The 23291-nt window shown below is 53.4% G+C and overlaps 1 protein-coding gene across 3 annotated transcripts in view; it reads right to left on the reverse strand.

Annotated features, from left to right (window-relative positions):
- Positions 1-1197: 1197 nt before the first annotated feature.
- LOC119701204 (protein AHNAK2-like) overlaps positions 1198-23291 on the reverse strand; it is a 72423-nt gene continuing 50329 nt past the window's right edge. For all 3 annotated transcript variants that reach the window (XM_038137490.1, XM_038137492.1, XM_038137491.1), the window contains exon 7: positions 1198-22884. In XM_038137490.1, the coding sequence (XP_037993418.1) occupies positions 2194-22884 (20691 nt within the window). In that variant the 3' untranslated portion in view covers positions 1198-2193. The remainder of the gene's footprint in view (positions 22885-23291) is intronic.

Here is a 23291-nt window from a genome sequence, read left to right on the forward strand (position 1 = left end):
GGTTTCTTGTGAGAATTATGAAGCCTGTTTATACCTTGATTCTTATTTAGTTGTTCTCTATTAGACATGAAAGTTATAACCAGGTTTTGAGTCTCAATCCTTTTCTATTTATGAAACAGGGTTAGTAATAGTCCTTATTCATTCATCTCTTACTTACCTCTTTCATTTAGATTGTGATTTCTCCAAGCTAAGGGCTGTGCCAAATGTATACTGGGTCCCCCAGTGGCATTTATTAACATCATCCTTGGCCAGATTGTTGATTGGAAAAAGGTTTTTCACCCAGAGGGTAGCTGGGCAGTGGAAAGGCTCCCCAGGAAAGCTGTCACATCAAGAAGCATTTGAACTATACTCTTGGAGATGTGGTGTGATTCCTGGTGTAGAGCCAGGAGCTGGACCTTGTGAGTCCCTTCTGGCTCAGGATACTCTATGATTTTCTAGTCTGACTGTAGGCTGTTCAGATTTTTGTCAGTATTGGTATATTCATGTCCACAAAAGGTCACTGTTTTGGCTCTTGAGCATGGATACTCTCCTCTGATCAGCTCACCTCAGGTACCTGTGTGATGAGGGAGTACCAGGTGTGCGAATTGGCTCTGCTTTACTGCAGTGGCTTTCAGGAGGAGCTGCTGCACTGCTCTCCCAGCAGGATCACCTCTGGAAGCTCTTGGTTTGGTGCAGTGCCTTGTGGCCACAGTGCTGTGACAGCAAGACAGAACCTAGCTGGCTCCATGGGTTATGAGTACTGACGTGACCACAAAGTCACCTTATTAGACACCAGCTTGTTCCAAAAGCTTTAGTATTATCTGTTCACAATTTTTCCAGCCGTTACCCAGGATTTTCCTTTCCCAGTTGTTACAGACAAAACATACCTTTGTTGCTTTAATCCAGGTACTGAGAAAACATTTCATCTACCATTTATGCCATATCAGGATACACTTAATTTCTTGACAATCAATAATATCTCCACAATCCTTAGAGGATAGCTCTTGGGCCGTGGGCACTGACTCACAGACCTCTGCTCTCTGTAGAGGCCCAGAAAAGTCAGCCTTAGTTGCAGGGTGGATTGTGGTGGTGCAGTTTCCTGAAGAGGGGAAGTGGAAAGGGAGGTGCCAGTTCCTTCTTCCTGGTATCAGTGTTGGGATGTGTGGGAATAGTTCAAAGTTGCATCAGGGGAGGTTCAAACTCACACTACTCAAGTCATTATTGGTATAGTGAGTTTATTGTGAATTAAGAATACAGACAGTGTTTTAATGGTACAAGTGAAGGCTGTCACATATGCACCCTGGTTTTCATTGTGCACTTGAGAGAAGCGTTAATATAAACAAAGGAGCAAATAATTATATACACCTCCTTTCCCAGAAAATCTCTGCAGCAATTCCACCAGTGTGGCAGATCATTCTAAACATTTAACTATCCCATAAATATATACATTAAAATTTATTTATCCACATTTGAATAATATTCTTTGTAAGCATGTTTTATTCTGGTATCTTACAAACATGATTTAGTTACATGTTTTTTGGTCTTGAAATTATTCTGTTGGTTTTTGCTTTTTTTTTTTTTTAATTATTGTAAGGCTAAATATGACCTGCCACAGTAATAAAAATGAGAAGCGAGGAAGAGGCAAAGCATTAGTCTCTCTACACTAATATTTACTTTTTATTTTATATTTTAAAATGTTTGTGGAATATACATACTACCTTAGCTGAAATAAAGAAAAACCATTTTAATAACAAAGCAAAAGTAGATCAGAAAGTTCCAAAATCTAAACAGGTAAGTATAGTTCTCATAATACTAGTTTAGAGCCCATTCTGGAAATAATCTGTGAACTAAATATAACTGGTGTGTTTTGAGAAGCCTCTTTAACAAATCTTTTGGTATCGTTGAGCCTTTCAGTGATTTACTTTCATGGTTCTGGTATCTACTCAGACTTTGCTCAACCTATAGGCTCATCTGCACCTGTCATAATTGTTGCCCTTGGGGTAGATATGAAGAAATCATTATTTTTATTAGTGTACAATCTAGTACATCCATGTACTTGAAAATGTGAATGTAGTAAATTCTGTTCAAGTGTTTTCATGAATACCAACCTTGGGTTTTAATTTTCAGTTGGTAGAAAATTAGGAAAACATTCTCTCTGTGGATAATTTTGTCTTCATTGAGCATTGAGAATTGAGGATTAAGAAAATTCAACCTTCATTTGGCTGTATCTCCAACAATATTAGATTTACTATCTTTTTCTTCCTCCAACAAGATTAGTTCAGTTCTTGCTGAAGATGTCACGATAGATGAGGCCCCATCAGTTTCAGCTTTTTCACCTTCTCCTATTTCTTTAGGTGATAAGCTTTCTTGTGCATCAAAAAACACATCTGGCTTATCTGTTGGGCTATCTTCATCTGAGAATCTCCCCTCTTTATGACTCACCTCTTCTTTGTCAACAGACTTAGCCTTTTTGGAAGGAGATGTGAAACCAAGCTTGGGAAATCTAAACCACCCAGCTTTTTCACCCTGTTTAGAGGAATCATCTGATGTGTCAGCAGGTTTCACATCTTCTGGAACTGATTTTTTTATTTCTGTTTTTGCATCTGTGCTTGTTTCATCCCCAGAAGATGAAAAGCCAATACTTGGAAGCCAAAATTTAAATCTTCCAGGAGATCTCTTACTATCAGTCTTTTCTTTCTCATTGGCTGTATCTTTTTCTTCACCTTCCACTGCTTCAACTGCATCTTCATCTTCAGAGAGAGGAGCTGCAGTTATTCCCTCTGGTGATTTATCAGGAAAACTCTCTTCAAGTTTACTGGAACCCTTTACTTCAGCAGCAGATGTTTTTACCTTTGACAAACTTACTTTTCCTCTAGATTCTTCCGACCCATGGTGTGGTTTGTCAGATAGTTTAAGATCAGCACTGCCAGTTCTCTGTGGTGCTACTCCAAAGCTTTCACTAGCACCTGCAGGTTGTCTCACTGATGCATCTCCTGTTGGAGACGGCTGCTGGACCAGCACATCTAAATCACTGTGTGATTCAGGCAACTTGGCCTTGAGCAATGAGAATCCCAAAGTAGCAGTTTTGACCTCTGGTGACAGAATCTCTGATTCTTTCAGTATTTCAGTAGTGTAAATCTCACACCTCTCAATAGCAACATGTTCAGGTTCTACTTTTTCACTTACTTCTTGGCCCTCTATGTAAGACCAATGAATGTCTTGCCCTGCACTTGAAAGGGAGGACTCTATGGTAGCTGTCATTTGTGCTGTTTTAATGTCAGGTTCAGTCAGCATTAAAATTTTGCTTTTTGCTTTTTGAATACCCCCCTCTACAGCTCCTGATGTTTCTTCAGGGATAGCAGAGCTTGCTTGCAGTTGTACTATTTCAATGTCAGTACTAGATCCCTTTGGATCTGTTACTACTTTTGACAGTAGAACATCAGCTTCAATTGGGGGAGCTCTGAAAGTGAATCTTGGTATTTTTAGTTTGGGAATTCTTACACTTACTTCTGGGATACCTTGTGTTTGGTCCACTGCTTCCCCTGTTATTCTGGCAGATGCTTCTATATGATCTAGAGCTGGACTCTTCAGGCCAATCGATCCTTCTGGTTTTTGTAGCTGCACTTCTGCTGTACCTCTTTCACTTTTAGGTGCTGAATCAGCTTCTGACTTTGCCAAATCGGTATGATCTTCAAACCCCTTGATTTCAGAATGCAACATTCCAAACCTTGGAATCTTAAACTTGTATGCCTTAATTTTACTTGTTTCTACTCTGTCTTCTACTTGCACTTCCAGTCCTGCAGACACATCCTTTTCAACACTTTTCACTTGAAATTTCATTTCAGGATCTACTCCAGTAATTTTAACATTTGTCTTCACTGTTGGAACTTCTACCTTTAGATCTTCCAGCTTAGCAGTAACGTAAGTACCATCTTCCGATCCTTCTGTTATAGACCGTTCACTCGTAGACCTTTTTAATTGACTTTCTTCACTCTCTTTCCCTATGATCTTCACCTCACCCTTTATCTTTCCTTTTTTAATTGCTGCCTCTTTATTTTGAATATCTAGCTCTTCCTTTGGAAGATTAACATCTGTTCTCTTCTGTGTTGCATCCAGTGTAATTTCAGCTGATGATGGTTTGCATCCTACCCCTGGTGTCTCTAACTTCATAGAACTTTGTACCTTTTGTTCATTTATATCCTGTGATTTGCCTTTATGCTCTGGAGACAGAGTACATGAAAGAAACCTATTTGTTGAACTCTTGTCTTTGTCAGTTTCTGAAGCACTTGGGTATGATTTAGACAATTCTGCTGCAGACACTGTGATTTCTGAAGTATGTCCTTCAGCACTGCGCTTAACTACGTCTGCGTAAGTTTCAGTTTTTGCAATACTCACTCTACTATCTGTTCTTTCTGTGGATAATGAAATATCTCCTTCAATCTTTGGCAAGCTAACATTAGAACTCTTCACAGAATCTCCTAATTTTTGAATCCCTTCTTTTCCAACAGTAATTTCAGCAACTGCATGTGGTAATGAGAAGGTATTTTCAGGAACACTTGTTTCAGTTTGTACTTTAGAAGAAGGAATAGTTGCCTGATCTTTTTCCATACTTCTTTCAATATCAGCATCACTTTTTTTTTCCTTTAAGGATGACTTGCCAAATGCAGGTATTCTGAATTTTGGCATTTTAAACCATCCCTGATGTTCTTCAGTCTGAACTTCTCCAGCTTTTATTTCATGTTCTTTTAATTTGATTTCCTTCTCCTCAAGACTCTCACTTACTCCTTCTGTCTTTGATTTAGACACTGACTGGGTGCTTAAGTCTACCTCTGCATATTCAATGCCACCCGTCAGAGCTTGGGATGTTTTTATCTTACCATCAACTACTCCAGGATCTGACATACCAGATATAAGTTCTGACGCTGGAACTCCCACAGCAATATCAGCAATTTCGTTTGTTGTTCTTAGTTCAGGTAGCTCAGCTTCTATTTTTGGAGAGCTGATCTCTGTCTCTGGGACTTTCCCTTTTGTTCGGGAGATTCCAAACTTTGTCTTCTGGAATTTGGGCATTTTAATCTTCCCTTCAGGACCTTCCAATTTCACTTTTCTTCCGTCCACAACTGATGAACTTTCTGTTAATATATCAGGGCTCTTCAAATCAACTGAAGCTTCTCCTTTGGGGAGCTTAGTACCTGTTTTTTGAATGTTACATTCATTGGTAGAACTTATTTTTAAGTCAACCTGTTGAAAACTACCTTCTGAGGGAGTCAAAGAAGCATCAATCTTTGTTGAGCTGACTGTTATTTCAGTTTTAGAGGCTTCAGTTTCTACTCTAGAAAACTCCAGAGTGTGGACTGTAGTGTCAGCCAGTTTTATGCTGATTTGTGCCCCTTCTTCAGCCCCTTCAGGATGACTTTTTTCTATATCAGGTATCTTTATAGAATCATCACCCTCTATTTCTGTTTTAGGAAGAGTAGCATCAGCTTCAACTTTTTGAGATTTTGGAACCTTAATCTTGGAGAGTGAAATTTTAGGCATGACAAATTGAGGCTTTTTAACTGGAATTTTTTGTTCAACCTTTCCTGCAGATATTTCCAGATCAAGGTTTGGCCCACTACCTTGATCATCAGTTGCAATTCCTTTCACTTCTGTGTCTATTCTGCTTGACATGACAGCAAGCTTTTGGTCTTCCAAATTTGCTCCAGAATCAGATTTAACACTTGCTTCCTTCTTTGGTGACCAACTGAAGGATGGGAGTTTGAATTTGGGCATTTTGAAATGTCCTTCTTTCTCTTCTCCATCTTGCTTTATTTCCCCCTTGATCTTTACTGCTGCATCTGAATCCTGAATATCACTGTCTGTTTTTGGAAAAGGAATGTCAGCTGATGGGAGGTTAACATCAGCCTCTGATGTCTTACTGTCAGTTTTGGTAATTCTGGCTTCAGGTCTGTAAGTCCCCATTTCTGGGCCACATTCCACCTTCAAGTCAGGTGCTTCAACAGCAATGTCAGATATTTCTACTGTTGCTTTTAGCTGGGGAACCTTGACTTCTGATTTGGATTGGTCAACATCCTTTTCTGACCCTTTCCCTTTAGAAAGTGTAACTCCTACCTTTGGCATTTGGAATTTAGACATTTTTGTTTTCCCTTCAGAACCTTCAGCTTTTATCTCTACATAACCCACAGCAATTTCACTTGATGCTCTTTCAACACTTATGTCAGGACTCTTCACCTCAAGTGAGCCTTCAGGTGTCATCTTAATATCTGAGGTGGACAGGCTGGCATTAGCAGCAGATGATTTCAGTGTCAGCTCATCTCCTCCACAAGTAGGAACTTGGTGCTCACCTGTAGACATGCTAATATCCATCTCTATTTTGGGAGATTTGGCTTCTGGTTTGGAAAATTCTGAACTTGGGACTGTAACTTTAGGCACTTTTATGCCCAGTCCTGCCCCTTCTCCACTACTTGCTTTCTCAGATTTCTGAACAGAAACACCTTCTTTTTCTTCTTTGGGTCCAGAAACATCAGTTTCCAACACAGGCAGAGAGACTTGTAGTTTCTGACCCTTAATTTTAGGGAATGAGATCTTTGGCATGGTAAATTGGGACTTCTTGGTTTTGGCCTTTTCACCATCTTTTTCTGTTGTATCAAATTCTTCATGAAGGTATTGATTCTCAGGAGTAGGAAAAGTTAATTCAGATCCCATGTCTCCAGATAAGGTAGACAAAGTGGGTCCTTCCAGATGTTCCTCAACATGAGAAGAAGCAATAGCTTCTTTCTTTGGTGACCACCTAAATGAAGGCAGTTTGAATTTTGATGATTTAAATTTGTTTTCTTTCTCCTCGGTACCCTTTTCCCCTGTCACTACTTCCTGTTCTGCCTTGCACTCTAAATCTGGGCCATGGATTTCTGCTTCTAAGTTTGGCAAGGTAACCTCCATGGGTGAGAGATTTGGATCCATTGCTGGTGCATCCAGAACAACTTCAAGTGAAGGCTTATGCAACTTTACACCAAGACTGGCACCAGGAATTTCACCTGGTTTTTCAGTATCAGGGTCAGTCATATCAGATGTTATCCTTCCCTTGGAAATTTCAGATTCCAAGTTGGAACCAATGTCACTTTCAGACACTTTTCCCTTTGATCGAATTCTGAATTTTGGTTTTCGGAATTTAGGAATTTTAACTGTGACCTCTGTGTCAACCAAAGATATTTCAGCAGATGCGGTTTTACCCTCTAGCTTAAAACCTCCTTGATCCTCAGAACCATCTCCACTTAAAATTTCAAAATCTGAAAGATTTTCATCAGCAAGAGATGCTATTTTTGATTCCGATTCGGTTAGATTAATTTGGTATTTAGTAAGAGTAGTATCCCCCTTTTCTAATGAGGACTCCACATCAATTTTAGATGAAGTCATTTCAGATTTAGAGAAACCAATGTTAGGAAGTCTGAATTTGGTACTTTTAGATACACTCTCCCCCTTAATGTCAGGAGAATGTTTAGGTTCAACAATCTGAGAATGAAGAGAAGAAGCTTCCTCTGTTAAAGAATAACAAAGAGTTTCTGACACAGAAACATCACATCCAGACTGGATTTGTGGATGAGGTTTGAAACTTTTAGAAAGAGAAATTTTAGGCATTCGAAATACAGACGCTTTAGATTTACCAACTTCCTCCTCTTTACAAATAGAAGAATCTACGGGAACATCAAAGCTGGGTGCTAGGATCTCACAGTCAGAAAATGTCATGTCCATGACCGCAGTTCCCGAGGGCACTGTCACTTGAGGCTCCTTGATGCTGACGTCCACCTCGGCGGTCACGGTGCCCTTGGCCTCTCTGCTGCTGGACCAGCCAAAGGAAGGCATGCCGAACTTGGGCATCTTGAACTTGCCGTCCTTGGTCTTGCCGGCCTCCTTCTCTGGGACTTTGGCTTCTCCTTCAAGGCTAAGCGTGGCCTCGGGCGCCTGCATGTCGACGCTGGCCTGTGGAAGGGTGACCTCAGCGGAGGGCAGGCTGATGTCCACCTTGGGAGCTTTGATGTCAGCTTTGGGCATCTTGAGGGAGGGCTTCTCCAGCTTCACGCCGGTGCCCTCCCCTGTGGCACTCACGGTGGCCGAGGGGAGCTCGACCTCAGCGCTGGGCAGGCTGACCTCCGCTGTGGGCGCCTCGGCCTTGGGCGAGGACACCGTGAATTTGGGCTTGTCGAACTTGGGCATCTTGAGCTTGCCTTTCAGGCCCGTGCCTTCCAGCTCGAGCTTGCCTTCGGCGGAGGGCGCTTTCAGGTCTATGTCGGGCGCCTGGAGCTCAAGGGAGCCTTCGACGGAGGGCAGCTTGACGTCGGGGGCCGTGACAGTGATGTCAGCGTCGGCAGCCTTGAGCTCTGCCTGCGGGAGGCTGACGTCTGCGTCCAGTTTGGGAGACTTGACGGTGGGCTTGGAGAAGACCACGCTGGGCACCTTGACTTTGGGCATGTGTATTTTCATACCGCCGCCCTCCGCTTTGCCAGCGGCCACCTCCAGGCTGGCTTCGGCCTCGGGGCCCTGCAGGGCGACTTCGCCCTCCTGGCCTTTGGGCAGCGAGACCTCGGCCTTGGGCAGGCTGACCTGAGCCTGTGGAGCCTTGACTTTGGGCAGCTTGACGCTGGGCATCTTGACGTCGGGCATCTTGAAGCGGCCTTTCTCACCCTCTGCCGCCACCGTGGCCGTCTCGACCGTCACCTCCACACCGGGCGCTTGGATATCGGCCGCGGGCAGGCTCACCTCCACTTCGGTGGCTCCGGAAGGCAGCGTCACTTGAGGCTCCTTGACGCTGACGTCCACCTCGGCGGTCACGGTGCCCTTGGCCTCTCTGCTGCTGGACCAGCCAAAGGAAGGCATGCCGAACTTGGGCATCTTGAACTTGCCGTCCTTGGTCTTGCCGGCCTCCTTCTCTGGGACTTTGGCTTCTCCTTCAAGGCTAAGCGTGGCCTCGGGCGCCTGCAGGTCGACGCTGGCCTGTGGAAGGGTGACCTCAGCGGAGGGCAGGCTGATGTCCACCTTGGGAGCTTTGATGTCAGCTTTGGGCATCTTGAGGGAGGGCTTCTCCAGCTTCACGCCGGTGCCCTCCCCTGTGGCACTCACGGTGGCCGAGGGGAGCTCGACCTCAGCGCTGGGCAGGCTGACCTCCGCTGTGGGCGCCTCGGCCTTGGGCGAGGACACCGTGAATTTGGGCTTGTCGAACTTGGGCATCTTGAGCTTGCCTTTCAGGCCCGTGCCTTCCAGCTCGAGCTTGCCTTCGGCGGAGGGCGCTTTCAGGTCTATGTCGGGCGCCTGGAGCTCAAGGGAGCCTTCGACGGAGGGCAGCTTGACGTCGGGGGCCGTGACAGTGATGTCAGCGTCGGCAGCCTTGAGCTCTGCCTGCGGGAGGCTGACGTCTGCGTCCAGTTTGGGAGACTTGACGGTGGGCTTGGAGAAGACCACGCTGGGCACCTTGACTTTGGGCATGTGTATTTTCATACCGCCGCCCTCCGCTTTGCCAGCGGCCACCTCCAGGCTGGCTTCGGCCTCGGGGCCCTGCAGGGCGACTTCGCCCTCCTGGCCTTTGGGCAGCGAGACCTCGGCCTTGGGCAGGCTGACCTGAGCCTGTGGAGCCTTGACTTTGGGCAGCTTGACGCTGGGCATCTTGACGTCGGGCATCTTGAAGCGGCCTTTCTCACCCTCTGCCGCCACCGTGGCCGTCTCGACCGTCACCTCCACACCGGGCGCTTGGATATCGGCCGCGGGCAGGCTCACCTCCACTTCGGTGGCTCCGGAAGGCAGCGTCACTTGAGGCTCCTTGACGCTGACGTCCACCTCGGCGGTCACGGTGCCCTTGGCCTCTCTGCTGCTGGACCAGCCAAAGGAAGGCATGCCGAACTTGGGCATCTTGAACTTGCCGTCCTTGGTCTTGCCGGCCTCCTTCTCTGGGACTTTGGCTTCTCCTTCAAGGCTAAGCGTGGCCTCGGGCGCCTGCATGTCGACGCTGGCCTGTGGAAGGGTGACCTCAGCGGAGGGCAGGCTGATGTCCACCTTGGGAGCTTTGATGTCAGCTTTGGGCATCTTGAGGGAGGGCTTCTCCAGCTTCACGCCGGTACCCTCCCCTGTGGCACTCACGGTGGCCGAGGGGAGCTCGACCTCAGCGCTGGGCAGGCTGACCTCCGCTGTGGGCGCCTCGGCCTTGGGCGAGGACACCGTGAATTTGGGCTTGTCGAACTTGGGCATCTTGAGCTTGCCTTTCAGGCCCGTGCCTTCCAGCTCGAGCTTGCCTTCGGCGGAGGGCGCTTTCAGGTCTATGTCGGGCGCCTGGAGCTCAAGGGAGCCTTCGACGGAGGGCAGCTTGACGTCGGGGGCCGTGACAGTGATGTCAGCGTCGGCAGCCTTGAGCTCTGCCTGCGGGAGGCTGACGTCTGCGTCCAGTTTGGGAGACTTGACGGTGGGCTTGGAGAAGACCACGCTGGGCACCTTGACTTTGGGCATGTGTATTTTCATACCGCCGCCCTCCGCTTTGCCAGCGGCCACCTCCAGGCTGGCTTCGGCCTCGGGGCCCTGCAGGGCGACTTCGCCCTCCTGGCCTTTGGGCAGCGAGACCTCGGCCTTGGGCAGGCTGACCTGAGCCTGTGGAGCCTTGACTTTGGGCAGCTTGACGCTGGGCATCTTGACGTCGGGCATCTTGAAGCGGCCTTTCTCACCCTCTGCCGCCACCGTGGCCGTCTCGACCGTCACCTCCACACCGGGCGCTTGGATATCGGCCGCGGGCAGGCTCACCTCCACTTCGGTGGCTCCGGAAGGCAGCGTCACTTGAGGCTCCTTGACGCTGACGTCCACCTCGGCGGTCACGGTGCCCTTGGCCTCTCTGCTGCTGGACCAGCCAAAGGAAGGCATGCCGAACTTGGGCATCTTGAACTTGCCGTCCTTGGTCTTGCCGGCCTCCTTCTCTGGGACTTTGGCTTCTCCTTCAAGGCTAAGCGTGGCCTCGGGCGCCTGCAGGTCGACGCTGGCCTGTGGAAGGGTGACCTCAGCGGAGGGCAGGCTGATGTCCACCTTGGGAGCTTTGATGTCAGCTTTGGGCATCTTGAGGGAGGGCTTCTCCAGCTTCACGCCGGTGCCCTCCCCTGTGGCACTCACGGTGGCCGAGGGGAGCTCGACCTCAGCGCTGGGCAGGCTGACCTCCGCTGTGGGCGCCTCGGCCTTGGGCGAGGACACCGTGAATTTGGGCTTGTCGAACTTGGGCATCTTGAGCTTGCCTTTCAGGCCCGTGCCTTCCAGCTCGAGCTTGCCTTCGGCGGAGGGCGCTTTCAGGTCTATGTCGGGCGCCTGGAGCTCAAGGGAGCCTTCGACGGAGGGCAGCTTGACGTCGGGGGCCGTGACAGTGATGTCAGCGTCGGCAGCCTTGAGCTCTGCCTGCGGGAGGCTGACGTCTGCGTCCAGTTTGGGAGACTTGACGGTGGGCTTGGAGAAGACCACGCTGGGCACCTTGACTTTGGGCATGTGTATTTTCATACCGCCGCCCTCCGCTTTGCCAGCGGCCACCTCCAGGCTGGCTTCGGCCTCGGGGCCCTGCAGGGCGACTTCGCCCTCCTGGCCTTTGGGCAGCGAGACCTCGGCCTTGGGCAGGCTGACCTGAGCCTGTGGAGCCTTGACTTTGGGCAGCTTGACGCTGGGCATCTTGACGTCGGGCATCTTGAAGCGGCCTTTCTCACCCTCTGCCGCCACCGTGGCCGTCTCGACCGTCACCTCCACACCGGGCGCTTGGATATCGGCCGCGGGCAGGCTCACCTCCACTTCGGTGGCTCCGGAAGGCAGCGTCACTTGAGGCTCCTTGACGCTGACGTCCACCTCGGCGGTCACGGTGCCCTTGGCCTCTCTGCTGCTGGACCAGCCAAAGGAAGGCATGCCGAACTTGGGCATCTTGAACTTGCCGTCCTTGGTCTTGCCGGCCTCCTTCTCTGGGACTTTGGCTTCTCCTTCAAGGCTAAGCGTGGCCTCGGGCGCCTGCAGGTCGACGCTGGCCTGTGGAAGGGTGACCTCAGCGGAGGGCAGGCTGATGTCCACCTTGGGAGCTTTGATGTCAGCTTTGGGCATCTTGAGGGAGGGCTTCTCCAGCTTCACGCCGGTGCCCTCCCCTGTGGCACTCACGGTGGCCGAGGGGAGCTCGACCTCAGCGCTGGGCAGGCTGACCTCCGCTGTGGGCGCCTCGGCCTTGGGCGAGGACACCGTGAATTTGGGCTTGTCGAACTTGGGCATCTTGAGCTTGCCTTTCAGGCCCGTGCCTTCCAGCTCGAGCTTGCCTTCGGCGGAGGGCGCTTTCAGGTCTATGTCGGGCGCCTGGAGCTCAAGGGAGCCTTCGACGGAGGGCAGCTTGACGTCGGGGGCCGTGACAGTGATGTCAGCGTCGGCAGCCTTGAGCTCTGCCTGCGGGAGGCTGACGTCTGCGTCCAGTTTGGGAGACTTGACGGTGGGCTTGGAGAAGACCACGCTGGGCACCTTGACTTTGGGCATGTGTATTTTCATACCGCCGCCCTCCGCTTTGCCAGCGGCCACCTCCAGGCTGGCTTCGGCCTCGGGGCCCTGCAGGGCGACTTCGCCCTCCTGGCCTTTGGGCAGCGAGACCTCGGCCTTGGGCAGGCTGACCTGAGCCTGTGGAGCCTTGACTTTGGGCAGCTTGACGCTGGGCATCTTGACGTCGGGCATCTTGAAGCGGCCTTTCTCACCCTCTGCCGCCACCGTGGCCGTCTCGACCGTCACCTCCACACCGGGCGCTTGGATATCGGCCGCGGGCAGGCTCACCTCCACTTCGGTGGCTCCGGAAGGCAGCGTCACTTGAGGCTCCTTGACGCTGACGTCCACCTCGGCGGTCACGGTGCCCTTGGCCTCTCTGCTGCTGGACCAGCCAAAGGAAGGCATGCCGAACTTGGGCATCTTGAACTTGCCGTCCTTGGTCTTGCCGGCCTCCTTCTCTGGGACTTTGGCTTCTCCTTCAAGGCTAAGCGTGGCCTCGGGCGCCTGCATGTCGACGCTGGCCTGTGGAAGGGTGACCTCAGCGGAGGGCAGGCTGATGTCCACCTTGGGAGCTTTGATGTCAGCTTTGGGCATCTTGAGGGAGGGCTTCTCCAGCTTCACGCCGGTGCCCTCCCCTGTGGCACTCACGGTGGCCGAGGGGAGCTCGACCTCAGCGCTGGGCAGGCTGACCTCCGCTGTGGGCGCCTCGGCCTTGGGCGAGGACACCGTGAATTTGGGCTTGTCGAACTTGGGCATCTTGAGCTTGCCTTTCAGGCCCGTGCCTTCCAGCTCGAGCTTGCCTTCGGCGGAGGGCGCTTTCAGGTCTATGTCGGGCGCCTGGAGCTCAAGGGAGCCTTCGACGGAGGGCAGCTTGACGTCGGGGGCCGTGACAGTGATGTCAGCGTCGGCAGCCTTGAGCTCTGCCTGCGGGAGGCTGACGTCTGCGTCCAGTTTGGGAGACTTGACGGTGGGCTTGGAGAAGACCACGCTGGGCACCTTGACTTTGGGCATGTGTATTTTCATACCGCCGCCCTCCGCTTTGCCAGCGGCCACCTCCAGGCTGGCTTCGGCCTCGGGGCCCTGCAGGGCGACTTCGCCCTCCTGGCCTTTGGGCAGCGAGACCTCGGCCTTGGGCAGGCTGACCTGAGCCTGTGGAGCCTTGACTTTGGGCAGCTTGACGCTGGGCATCTTGACGTCGGGCATCTTGAAGCGGCCTTTCTCACCCTCTGCCGCCACCGTGGCCGTCTCGACCGTCACCTCCACACCGGGCGCTTGGATATCGGCCGCGGGCAGGCTCACCTCCACTTCGGTGGCTCCGGAAGGCAGCGTCACTTGAGGCTCCTTGACGCTGACGTCCACCTCGGCGGTCACGGTGCCCTTGGCCTCTCTGCTGCTGGACCAGCCAAAGGAAGGCATGCCGAACTTGGGCATCTTGAACTTGCCGTCCTTGGTCTTGCCGGCCTCCTTCTCTGGGACTTTGGCTTCTCCTTCAAGGCTAAGCGTGGCCTCGGGCGCCTGCATGTCGACGCTGGCCTGTGGAAGGGTGACCTCAGCGGAGGGCAGGCTGATGTCCACCTTGGGAGCTTTGATGTCAGCTTTGGGCATCTTGAGGGAGGGCTTCTCCAGCTTCACGCCGGTGCCCTCCCCTGTGGCACTCACGGTGGCCGAGGGGAGCTCGACCTCAGCGCTGGGCAGGCTGACCTCCACTGTGGGAGCCTCGGCCTTGGGCGAGGACACCGTGAATTTGGGCTTGTCGAACTTGGGCATCTTGAGCTTGCCTTTCAGGCCCGTGCCTTCCAGCTCGAGCTTGCCTTCGGCGGAGGGCGCTTTCAGGTCTATGTCGGGCGCCTGGAGCTCAAGGGAGCCTTCGACGGAGGGCAGCTTGACGTCGGGGGCCGTGACAGTGATGTCAGCGTCGGCAGCCTTGAGCTCTGCCTGCGGGAGGCTGACGTCTGCGTCCAGTTTGGGAGACTTGACGGTGGGCTTGGAGAAGACCACGCTGGGCACCTTGACTTTGGGCATGTGTATTTTCATACCGCCGCCCTCCGCTTTGCCAGCGGCCACCTCCAGGCTGGCTTCGGCCTCGGGGCCCTGCAGGGCGACTTCGCCCTCCTGGCCTTTGGGCAGCGAGACCTCGGCCTTGGGCAGGCTGACCTGAGCCTGTGGAGCCTTGACTTTGGGCAGCTTGACGCTGGGCATCTTGACGTCGGGCATCTTGAAGCGGCCTTTCTCACCCTCTGCCGCCACCGTGGCCGTCTCGACCGTCACCTCCACACCGGGCGCTTGGATATCGGCCGCGGGCAGGCTCACCTCCACTTCGGTGGCTCCGGAAGGCAGCGTCACTTGAGGCTCCTTGACGCTGACGTCCACCTCGGCGGTCACGGTGCCCTTGGCCTCTCTGCTGCTGGACCAGCCAAAGGAAGGCATGCCGAACTTGGGCATCTTGAACTTGCCGTCCTTGGTCTTGCCGGCCTCCTTCTCTGGGACTTTGGCTTCTCCTTCAAGGCTAAGCGTGGCCTCGGGCGCCTGCATGTCGACGCTGGCCTGTGGAAGGGTGACCTCAGCGGAGGGCAGGCTGATGTCCACCTTGGGAGCTTTGATGTCAGCTTTGGGCATCTTGAGGGAGGGCTTCTCCAGCTTCACGCCGGTGCCCTCCCCTGTGGCACTCACGGTGGCCGAGGGGAGCTCGACCTCAGCGCTGGGCAGGCTGACCTCCGCTGTGGGCGCCTCGGCCTTGGGCGAGGACACCGTGAATTTGGGCTTGTCGAACTTGGGCATCTTGAGCTTGCCTTTCAGGCCCGTGCCTTCCAGCTCGAGCTTGCCTTCGGCGGAGGGCGCTTTCAGGTCTATGTCGGGCGCCTGGAGCTCAAGGGAGCCTTCGACGGAGGGCAGCTTGACGTCGGGGGCCGTGACAGTGATGTCAGCGTCGGCAGCCTTGAGCTCTGCCTGCGGGAGGCTGACGTCTGCGTCCAGTTTGGGAGACTTGACGGTGGGCTTGGAGAAGACCACGCTGGGCACCTTGACTTTGGGCATGTGTATTTTCATACCGCCGCCCTCCGCTTTGCCAGCGGCCACCTCCAGGCTGGCTTCGGCCTCGGGGCCCTGCAGGGCGACTTCGCCCTCCTGGCCTTTGGGCAGCGAGACCTCGGCCTTGGGCAGGCTGACCTGAGCCTGTGGAGCCTTGACTTTGGGCAGCTTGACGCTGGGCATCTTGACGTCGGGCATCTTGAAGCGGCCTTTCTCACCCTCTGCCGCCACCGTGGCCGTCTCGACCGTCACCTCCACACCGGGCGCTTGGATATCGGCCGCGGGCAGGCTCACCTCCACTTCGGTGGCTCCGGAAGGCAGCGTCACTTGAGGCTCCTTGACGCTGACGTCCACCTCGGCGGTCACGGTGCCCTTGGCCTCTCTGCTGCTGGACCAGCCAAAGGAAGGCATGCCGAACTTGGACATCTTGAACTTGCCGTCCATGGTCTTGCCGGCCTCCTTCTCTGGGACTTTGGCTTCTCCTTCAAGGCTAAGCGTGGCCTCGGGCGCCTGCATGTCGACGCTGGCCTGTGGAAGGGTGACCTCAGCGGAGGGCAGGCTGATGTCCACCTTGGGAGCTTTGATGTCAGCTTTGGGCATCTTGAGGGAGGGCTTCTCCAGCTTCACGCCGGTACCCTCCCCTGTGGCACTCACGGTGGCCGAGGGGAGCTCGACCTCAGCGCTGGGCAGGCTGACCTCCGCTGTGGGCGCCTCGGCCTTGGGCGAGGACACCGTGAATTTGGGCTTGTCGAACTTGGGCATCTTGAGCTTGCCTTTCAGGCCCGTGCCTTCCAGCTCGAGCTTGCCTTCGGCGGAGGGCGCTTTCAGGTCTATGTCGGGCGCCTGGAGCTCAAGGGAGCCTTCGACGGAGGGCAGCTTGACGTCGGGGGCCGTGACAGTGATGTCAGCGTCGGCAGCCTTGAGCTCTGCCTGCGGGAGGCTGACGTCTGCGTCCAGTTTGGGAGACTTGACGGTGGGCTTGGAGAAGACCACGCTGGGCACCTTGACTTTGGGCATGTGTATTTTCATACCGCCGCCCTCCGCTTTGCCAGCGGCCACCTCCAGGCTGGCTTCGGCCTCGGGGCCCTGCAGGGCGACTTCGCCCTCCTGGCCTTTGGGCAGCGAGACCTCGGCCTTGGGCAGGCTGACCTGAGCCTGTGGAGCCTTGACTTTGGGCAGCTTGACGCTGGGCATCTTGACGTCGGGCATCTTGAAGCGGCCTTTCTCACCCTCTGCCGCCACCGTGGCCGTCTCGACCGTCACCTCCACACCGGGCACTTGGATATCGGCCGCGGGCAGGCTCACCTCCACTTCGGTGGCTCCGGAAGGCAGCGTCACTTGAGGCTCCTTGACGCTGACGTCCACCTCGGCGGTCACGGTGCCCTTGGCCTCTCTGCTGCTGGACCAGCCAAAGGAAGGCATGCCGAACTTGGGCATCTTGAACTTGCCGTCCTTGGTCTTGCCGGCCTCCTTCTCTGGGACTTTGGCTTCTCCTTCAAGGCTAAGCGTGGCCTCGGGCGCCTGCATGTCGACGCTGGCCTGTGGAAGGGTGACCTCAGCGGAGGGCAGGCTGATGTCCACCTTGGGAGCTTTGATGTCAGCTTTGGGCATCTTGAGGGAGGGCTTCTCCAGCTTCACGCCGGTACCCTCCCCTGTGGCACTCACGGTGGCCGAGGGGAGCTCGACCTCAGCGCTGGGCAGGCTGACCTCCGCTGTGGGCGCCTCGGCCTTGGGCGAGGACACCGTGAATTTGGGCTTGTCGAACTTGGGCATCTTGAGCTTGCCTTTCAGGCCCGTGCCTTCCAGCTCGAGCTTGCCTTCGGCGGAGGGCGCTTTCAGGTCTATGTCGGGCGCCTGGAGCTCAAGGGAGCCTTCGACGGAGGGCAGCTTGACGTCGGGGGCCGTGACAGTGATGTCAGCGTCGGCAGCCTTGAGCTCTGCCTGCGGGAGGCTGACGTCTGCGTCCAGTTTGGGAGACTTGACGGTGGGCTTGGAGAAGACCACGCTGGGCACCTTGACTTTGGGCATGTGTATTTTCATACCGCCGCCCTCCGCTTTGCCAGCGGCCACCTCCAGGCTGGCTTCGGCCTCGGGGCCCTGCAGGGCGACTTCGCCCTCCTGGCCTTTGGGCAGCGAGACCTCGGCCTTGGGCAGGCTGACCTGAGCCTGTGGAGCCTTGACTTTGGGCAGCTTGACGCTGGGCATCTTGACGTCGGGCATCTTGAAGCGGCCTTTCTCACCCTCTGCCGCCACCGTGGCCGTCTCGACCGTCACCTCCACACCGGGCGCTTGGATATCGGCCGCGGGCAGGCTCACCTCCACTTCGGTGGCTCCGGAAGGCAGCGTCACTTGAGGCTCCTTGACGCTGACGTCCACCTTGGCGGTCACGGTGCCCTTGGCCTCTCTGCTGCTGGACCAGCCAAAGGAAGGCATGCCGAACTTGGGCATCTTGAACTTGCCGTCCTTGGTCTTGCCGGCCTCCTTCTCTGGGACTTTGGCTTCTCCTTCAAGGCTAAGCGTGGCCTCGGGCGCCTGCAGGTCGACGCTGGCCTGTGGAAGGGTGACCTCAGCGGAGGGCAGGCTGATGTCCACCTTGGGAGCTTTGATGTCAGCTTTGGGCATCTTGAGGGAGGGCTTCTCCAGCTTCACGCCGGTGCCCTCCCCTGTGGCACTCACGGTGGCCGAGGGGAGCTCGACCTCAGCGCTGGGCAGGCTGACCTCCGCTGTGGGCGCCTCGGCCTTGGGCGAGGACACCGTGAATTTGGGCTTGTCGAACTTGGGCATCTTGAGCTTGCCTTTCAGGCCCGTGCCTTCCAGCTCGAGCTTGCCTTCGGCGGAGGGCGCTTTCAGGTCTATGTCGGGCGCCTGGAGCTCAAGGGAGCCTTCGACGGAGGGCAGCTTGACGTCGGGGGCCGTGACAGTGATGTCAGCGTCGGCAGCCTTGAGCTCTGCCTGCGGGAGGCTGACGTCTGCGTCCAGTTTGGGAGACTTGACGGTGGGCTTGGAGAAGACCACGCTGGGCACCTTGACTTTGGGCATGTGTATTTTCATACCGCCGCCCTCCGCTTTGCCAGCGGCCACCTCCAGGCTGGCTTCGGCCTCGGGGCCCTGCAGGGCGACTTCGCCCTCCTGGCCTTTGGGCAGCGAGACCTCGGCCTTGGGCAGGCTGACCTGAGCCTGTGGAGCCTTGACTTTGGGCAGCTTGACGCTGGGCATCTTGACGTCGGGCATCTTGAAGCGGCCTTTCTCACCCTCTGCCGCCACCGTGGCCGTCTCGACCGTCACCTCCACACCGGGCGCTTGGATATCGGCCGCGGGCAGGTTCACCTCCACTTCGGTGGCTCCGGAAGGCAGCGTCACTTGAGGCTCCTTGACGCTGACGTCCACCTCGGCGGTCACGGTGCCCTTGGCCTCTCTGCTGCTGGACCAGCCAAAGGAAGGCATGCCGAACTTGGGCATCTTGACCTTGCCGTCCTTGGTCTTGCCGGCCTCCTTCTCTGGGACTTTGGCTTCTCCTTCAAGGCTAAGCGTGGCCTCGGGCGCCTGCATGTCGACGCTGGCCTGTGGAAGGGTGACCTCAGCGGAGGGCAGGCTGATGTCCACCTTGGGAGCTTTGATGTCAGCTTTGGGCATCTTGAGGGAGGGCTTCTCCAGCTTCACGCCGGTGCCCTCCCCTGTGGCACTCACGGTGGCCGAGGGGAGCTCGACCTCAGCGCTGGGCAGGCTGACCTCCGCTGTGGGCGCCTCGGCCTTGGGCGAGGACACCGTGAATTTGGGCTTGTCGAACTTGGGCATCTTGAGCTTGCCTTTCAGGCCCGTGCCTTCCAGCTCGAGCTTGCCTTCGGCGGAGGGCGCTTTCAGGTCTATGTCGGGCGCCTGGAGCTCAAGGGAGCCTTCGACGGAGGGCAGCTTGATGTCGGGGGCCGTGACAGTGATGTCAGCGTCGGCAGCCTTGAGCTCTGCCTGCGGGAGGCTGACGTCTGCGTCCAGTTTGGGAGACTTGACGGTGGGCTTGGAGAAGACCACGCTGGGCACCTTGACTTTGGGCATGTGTATTTTCATACCGCCGCCCTCCGCTTTGCCAGCGGCCACCTCCAGGCTGGCTTCGGCCTCGGGGCCCTGCAGGGCGACTTCGCCCTCCTGGCCTTTGGGCAGCGAGACCTCGGCCTTGGGCAGGCTGACCTGAGCCTGTGGAGCCTTGACTTTGGGCAGCTTGACGCTGGGCATCTTGACGTCGGGCATCTTGAAGCGGCCTTTCTCACCCTCTGCCGCCACCGTGGCCGTCTCGACCGTCACCTCCACACCGGGCGCTTGGATATCGGCCGCGGGCAGGCTCACCTCCACTTCGGTGGCTCCGGAAGGCAGCGTCACTTGAGGCTCCTTGACGCTGACGTCCACCTCGGCGGTCACGGTGCCCTTGGCCTCTCTGCTGCTGGACCAGCCAAAGGAAGGCATGCCGAACTTGGGCATCTTGAACTTGCCGTCCTTGGTCTTGCCGGCCTCCTTCTCTGGGACTTTGGCTTCTCCTTCAAGGCTAAGCGTGGCCTCGGGCGCCTGCATGTCGACGCTGGCCTGTGGAAGGGTGACCTCAGCGGAGGGCAGGCTGATGTCCACCTTGGGAGCTTTGATGTCAGCTTTGGGCATCTTGAGGGAGGGCTTCTCCAGCTTCACGCCGGTGCCCTCCCCTGTGGCACTCACGGTGGCCGAGGGGAGCTCGACCTCAGCGCTGGGCAGGCTGACCTCCGCTGTGGGCGCCTCGGCCTTGGGCGAGGACACCGTGAATTTGGGCTTGTCGAACTTGGGCATCTTGAGCTTGCCTTTCAGGCCCGTGCCTTCCAGCTCGAGCTTGCCTTCGGCGGAGGGCGCTTTCAGGTCTATGTCGGGCGCCTGGAGCTCAAGGGAGCCTTCGACGGAGGGCAGCTTGACGTCGGGGGCCGTGACAGTGATGTCAGCGTCGGCAGCCTTGAGCTCTGCCTGCGGGAGGCTGACGTCTGCGTCCAGTTTGGGAGACTTGACGGTGGGCTTGGAGAAGACCACGCTGGGCACCTTGACTTTGGGCATGTGTATTTTCATACCGCCGCCCTCCGCTTTGCCAGCGGCCACCTCCAGGCTGGCTTCGGCCTCGGGGCCCTGCAGGGCGACTTCGCCCTCCTGGCCTTTGGGCAGCGAGACCTCGGCCTTTGGCAGGCTGACCTGAACCTGTGGAGCCTTGACTTTGGGCAGCTTGACGCTGGGCATCTTGACGTCGGGCATCTTGAAGCGGCCTTTCTCACCCTCTGCCGCCACCGTGGCCGTCTCGACCGTCACCTCCACACCGGGCGCTTGGATATCGGCCGCGGGCAGGCTCACCTCCACTTCGGTGGCTCCGGAAGGCAGCGTCACTTGAGGCTCCTTGACGCTGACGTCCACCTCGGCGGTCACGGTGCCCTTGGCCTCTCTGCTGCTGGACCAGCCAAAGGAAGGCATGCCGAACTTGGGCATCTTGAACTTGCCGTCCTTGGTCTTGCCGGCCTCCTTCTCTGGGACTTTGGCTTCTCCTTCAAGGCTAAGCGTGGCCTCGGGCGCCTGCAGGTCGACGCTGGCCTGTGGAAGGGTGACCTCAGCGGAGGGCAGGCAGATATCCACCTTGGTATCTCTTATGTTAGATGGTGTAATTTCTGAGGTTTCAGCTTTTGATTTTTTTTTTAATTCGCCCTCCTCCATTTCTATATCGGTTTTTGTAATCCGTATTTTTCCCTTTGTGTCTTCAGTTTTAATTTCCATTGAGGAAGATTTTGTTGTTGATTTTTTCGGGCTTGGCAACTGGCTTTCAGGTTTTTGTTTTATATCATTTTCATCTTTTTTTCCCACGGATTTTACCATTTTTGTTTCAGCACTTGGAGCCATAATTTTTTCTGGGCTCCTGCTGACCTGAAGTCCGTCTGCATTTTCCAGGGTTTTCACTTTTACTTCCCTTTCACTTATGTGTCCTTCAGGCTTGGCTGTTTCTTCCTTGGTATTTGACCAGGTAAATGTAGGGAATTTTAACTTTGGCAGTCTGAATTTGCTTTCTTTCCCCTCTGTATCTTTTTCTTCTCTCTTCATTCCAATTTCTATGTTTAAGGCTCTGTCATTTGTGGGCATACCATCTTCCTCTAATCTTTCTTTTTTTATCCTATCTTCTGTGTCCTCTTTTATTTCTTCTCTTCTTATTTTTATGTCTGTTTTAGGTGCTTTGGCCACTTTGAATGATGGCATTTGTATTTTTGAAGTAGATATGTCTGATTCTGCATCTGGCATGAGAGTTTTCACAGTGAAATTCCTGCTGTCCTCTGAAGTCATATCAGCTGTTCTTTCTGGTACTGACTGTGGAATGTCACTTCCCATTTTGCTAGTGTCAGTCTCTGTCTCTTTGCTTTTGGGCACTGAAATTCCATAATTTATTTTCGTAATATTTAGTATGTGTGTGTCTTCTTCTGCGTGTTTTTCTCCTGTATCCCATGTGTCAGATGTCTGTAATTCTGCTTTAGCAGTGCCAATTTCTAGGCCTTTTACCTGTACAGATCCTTTAGTACTGTGACCCATCAAGTCTATGTTAATTCCACTTTCTCCATCTTTTTTATCTGCTGTTCCCTTCTGTTTCTTTTTTCGGGATTTTGATGTGGCTTGTGGTGATTTTTTAGTTGGGCTTACTTTCAGATCAGCAGTTTCTAAATTAGACTTTGGTACCTCTGTTGTTATGTCTGGTAATTCAGGTACACTAAATTTTGATATTGCTTCCTTGTCTTTTTTAATGCTTATTTCAACTTCAGGGCATTGTTTTACATGGGATGGAATGCCATTTTTAATCTCTTTTAAGTCTTTTGTTAAAGCTTCGTGTCCCTCCCCTGTTTTCATTTCATAATCAGAAGATGTGGTATATTCAACAGTTAAAATTTCAGGATTTTCCAGGCTTATATCATATTCATGTATTTTTTCTCTTTCAGGGATCAGTGTCGTTTTTATTTCTTTTTTTTGCTTCTCTTGTGGTTCTGGTTTGGACCTGTGCATTCTGAATCCAATGTTAGGGAACTTCAGCTTCCTTTGGCTTCCTTTTTTCTCTTTGGTATGGACCTCTTGTGGAAATTGAGACTCTGTGTCCGTGCTTGTAGGGGAAATATCCTGCAAAGCAGGCTCATATGCATCTGATGTACTATGAGATCTTCTGTGCCTCAGTATCTTTTTATTTTTGATTGATTGAAATTTTGGCCATGATAATCTATCTTTTTTAGGTCTCTTACTTCTTCCTACCCTTTGGCTTACAATTAATGTTTCCCTATCTTCTTCTGAAATGGATTTTCCTGAAACATGCAGTGTTTCTTCAGGAATGCTCTCACTGAGTTCTTTTTCCTAAAAGAACAAATGGTAGTCAGAAGATTAGAAGTAACCTAAATATAGGTGCAACAGAAAATAAAAAACATACCATAAAACATGTAAAAAAATGTTCTTTTTATTAGTAGTATCTACTTGTTATATAAAAAACCCCTGAAGATTATAAAAATATGCAACATCAGGCAGAAATTATATAAAACAAATGGACTGTAAAATATGGATTTTTGAAGATTTTCATTCCTTGCAAAACGTTACAGTAAACAGAGGTTTCTATATGTATGTATGTATCTATCTATCTATCTATCAAAATATATATGCCCATCCAAATATATATAGTATTGATGTATATGTATGTGAAGAAAATATAATCTTTAAGTTGATGGAAACCTATGAAAATATCAGTGGTTAGACACAGGTTTTTTTTT

This window comes from Motacilla alba, chromosome 5 (assembly GCF_015832195.1).
Source record: "Motacilla alba alba isolate MOTALB_02 chromosome 5, Motacilla_alba_V1.0_pri, whole genome shotgun sequence".
NCBI lineage: Eukaryota > Metazoa > Chordata > Aves > Passeriformes > Motacillidae > Motacilla > Motacilla alba.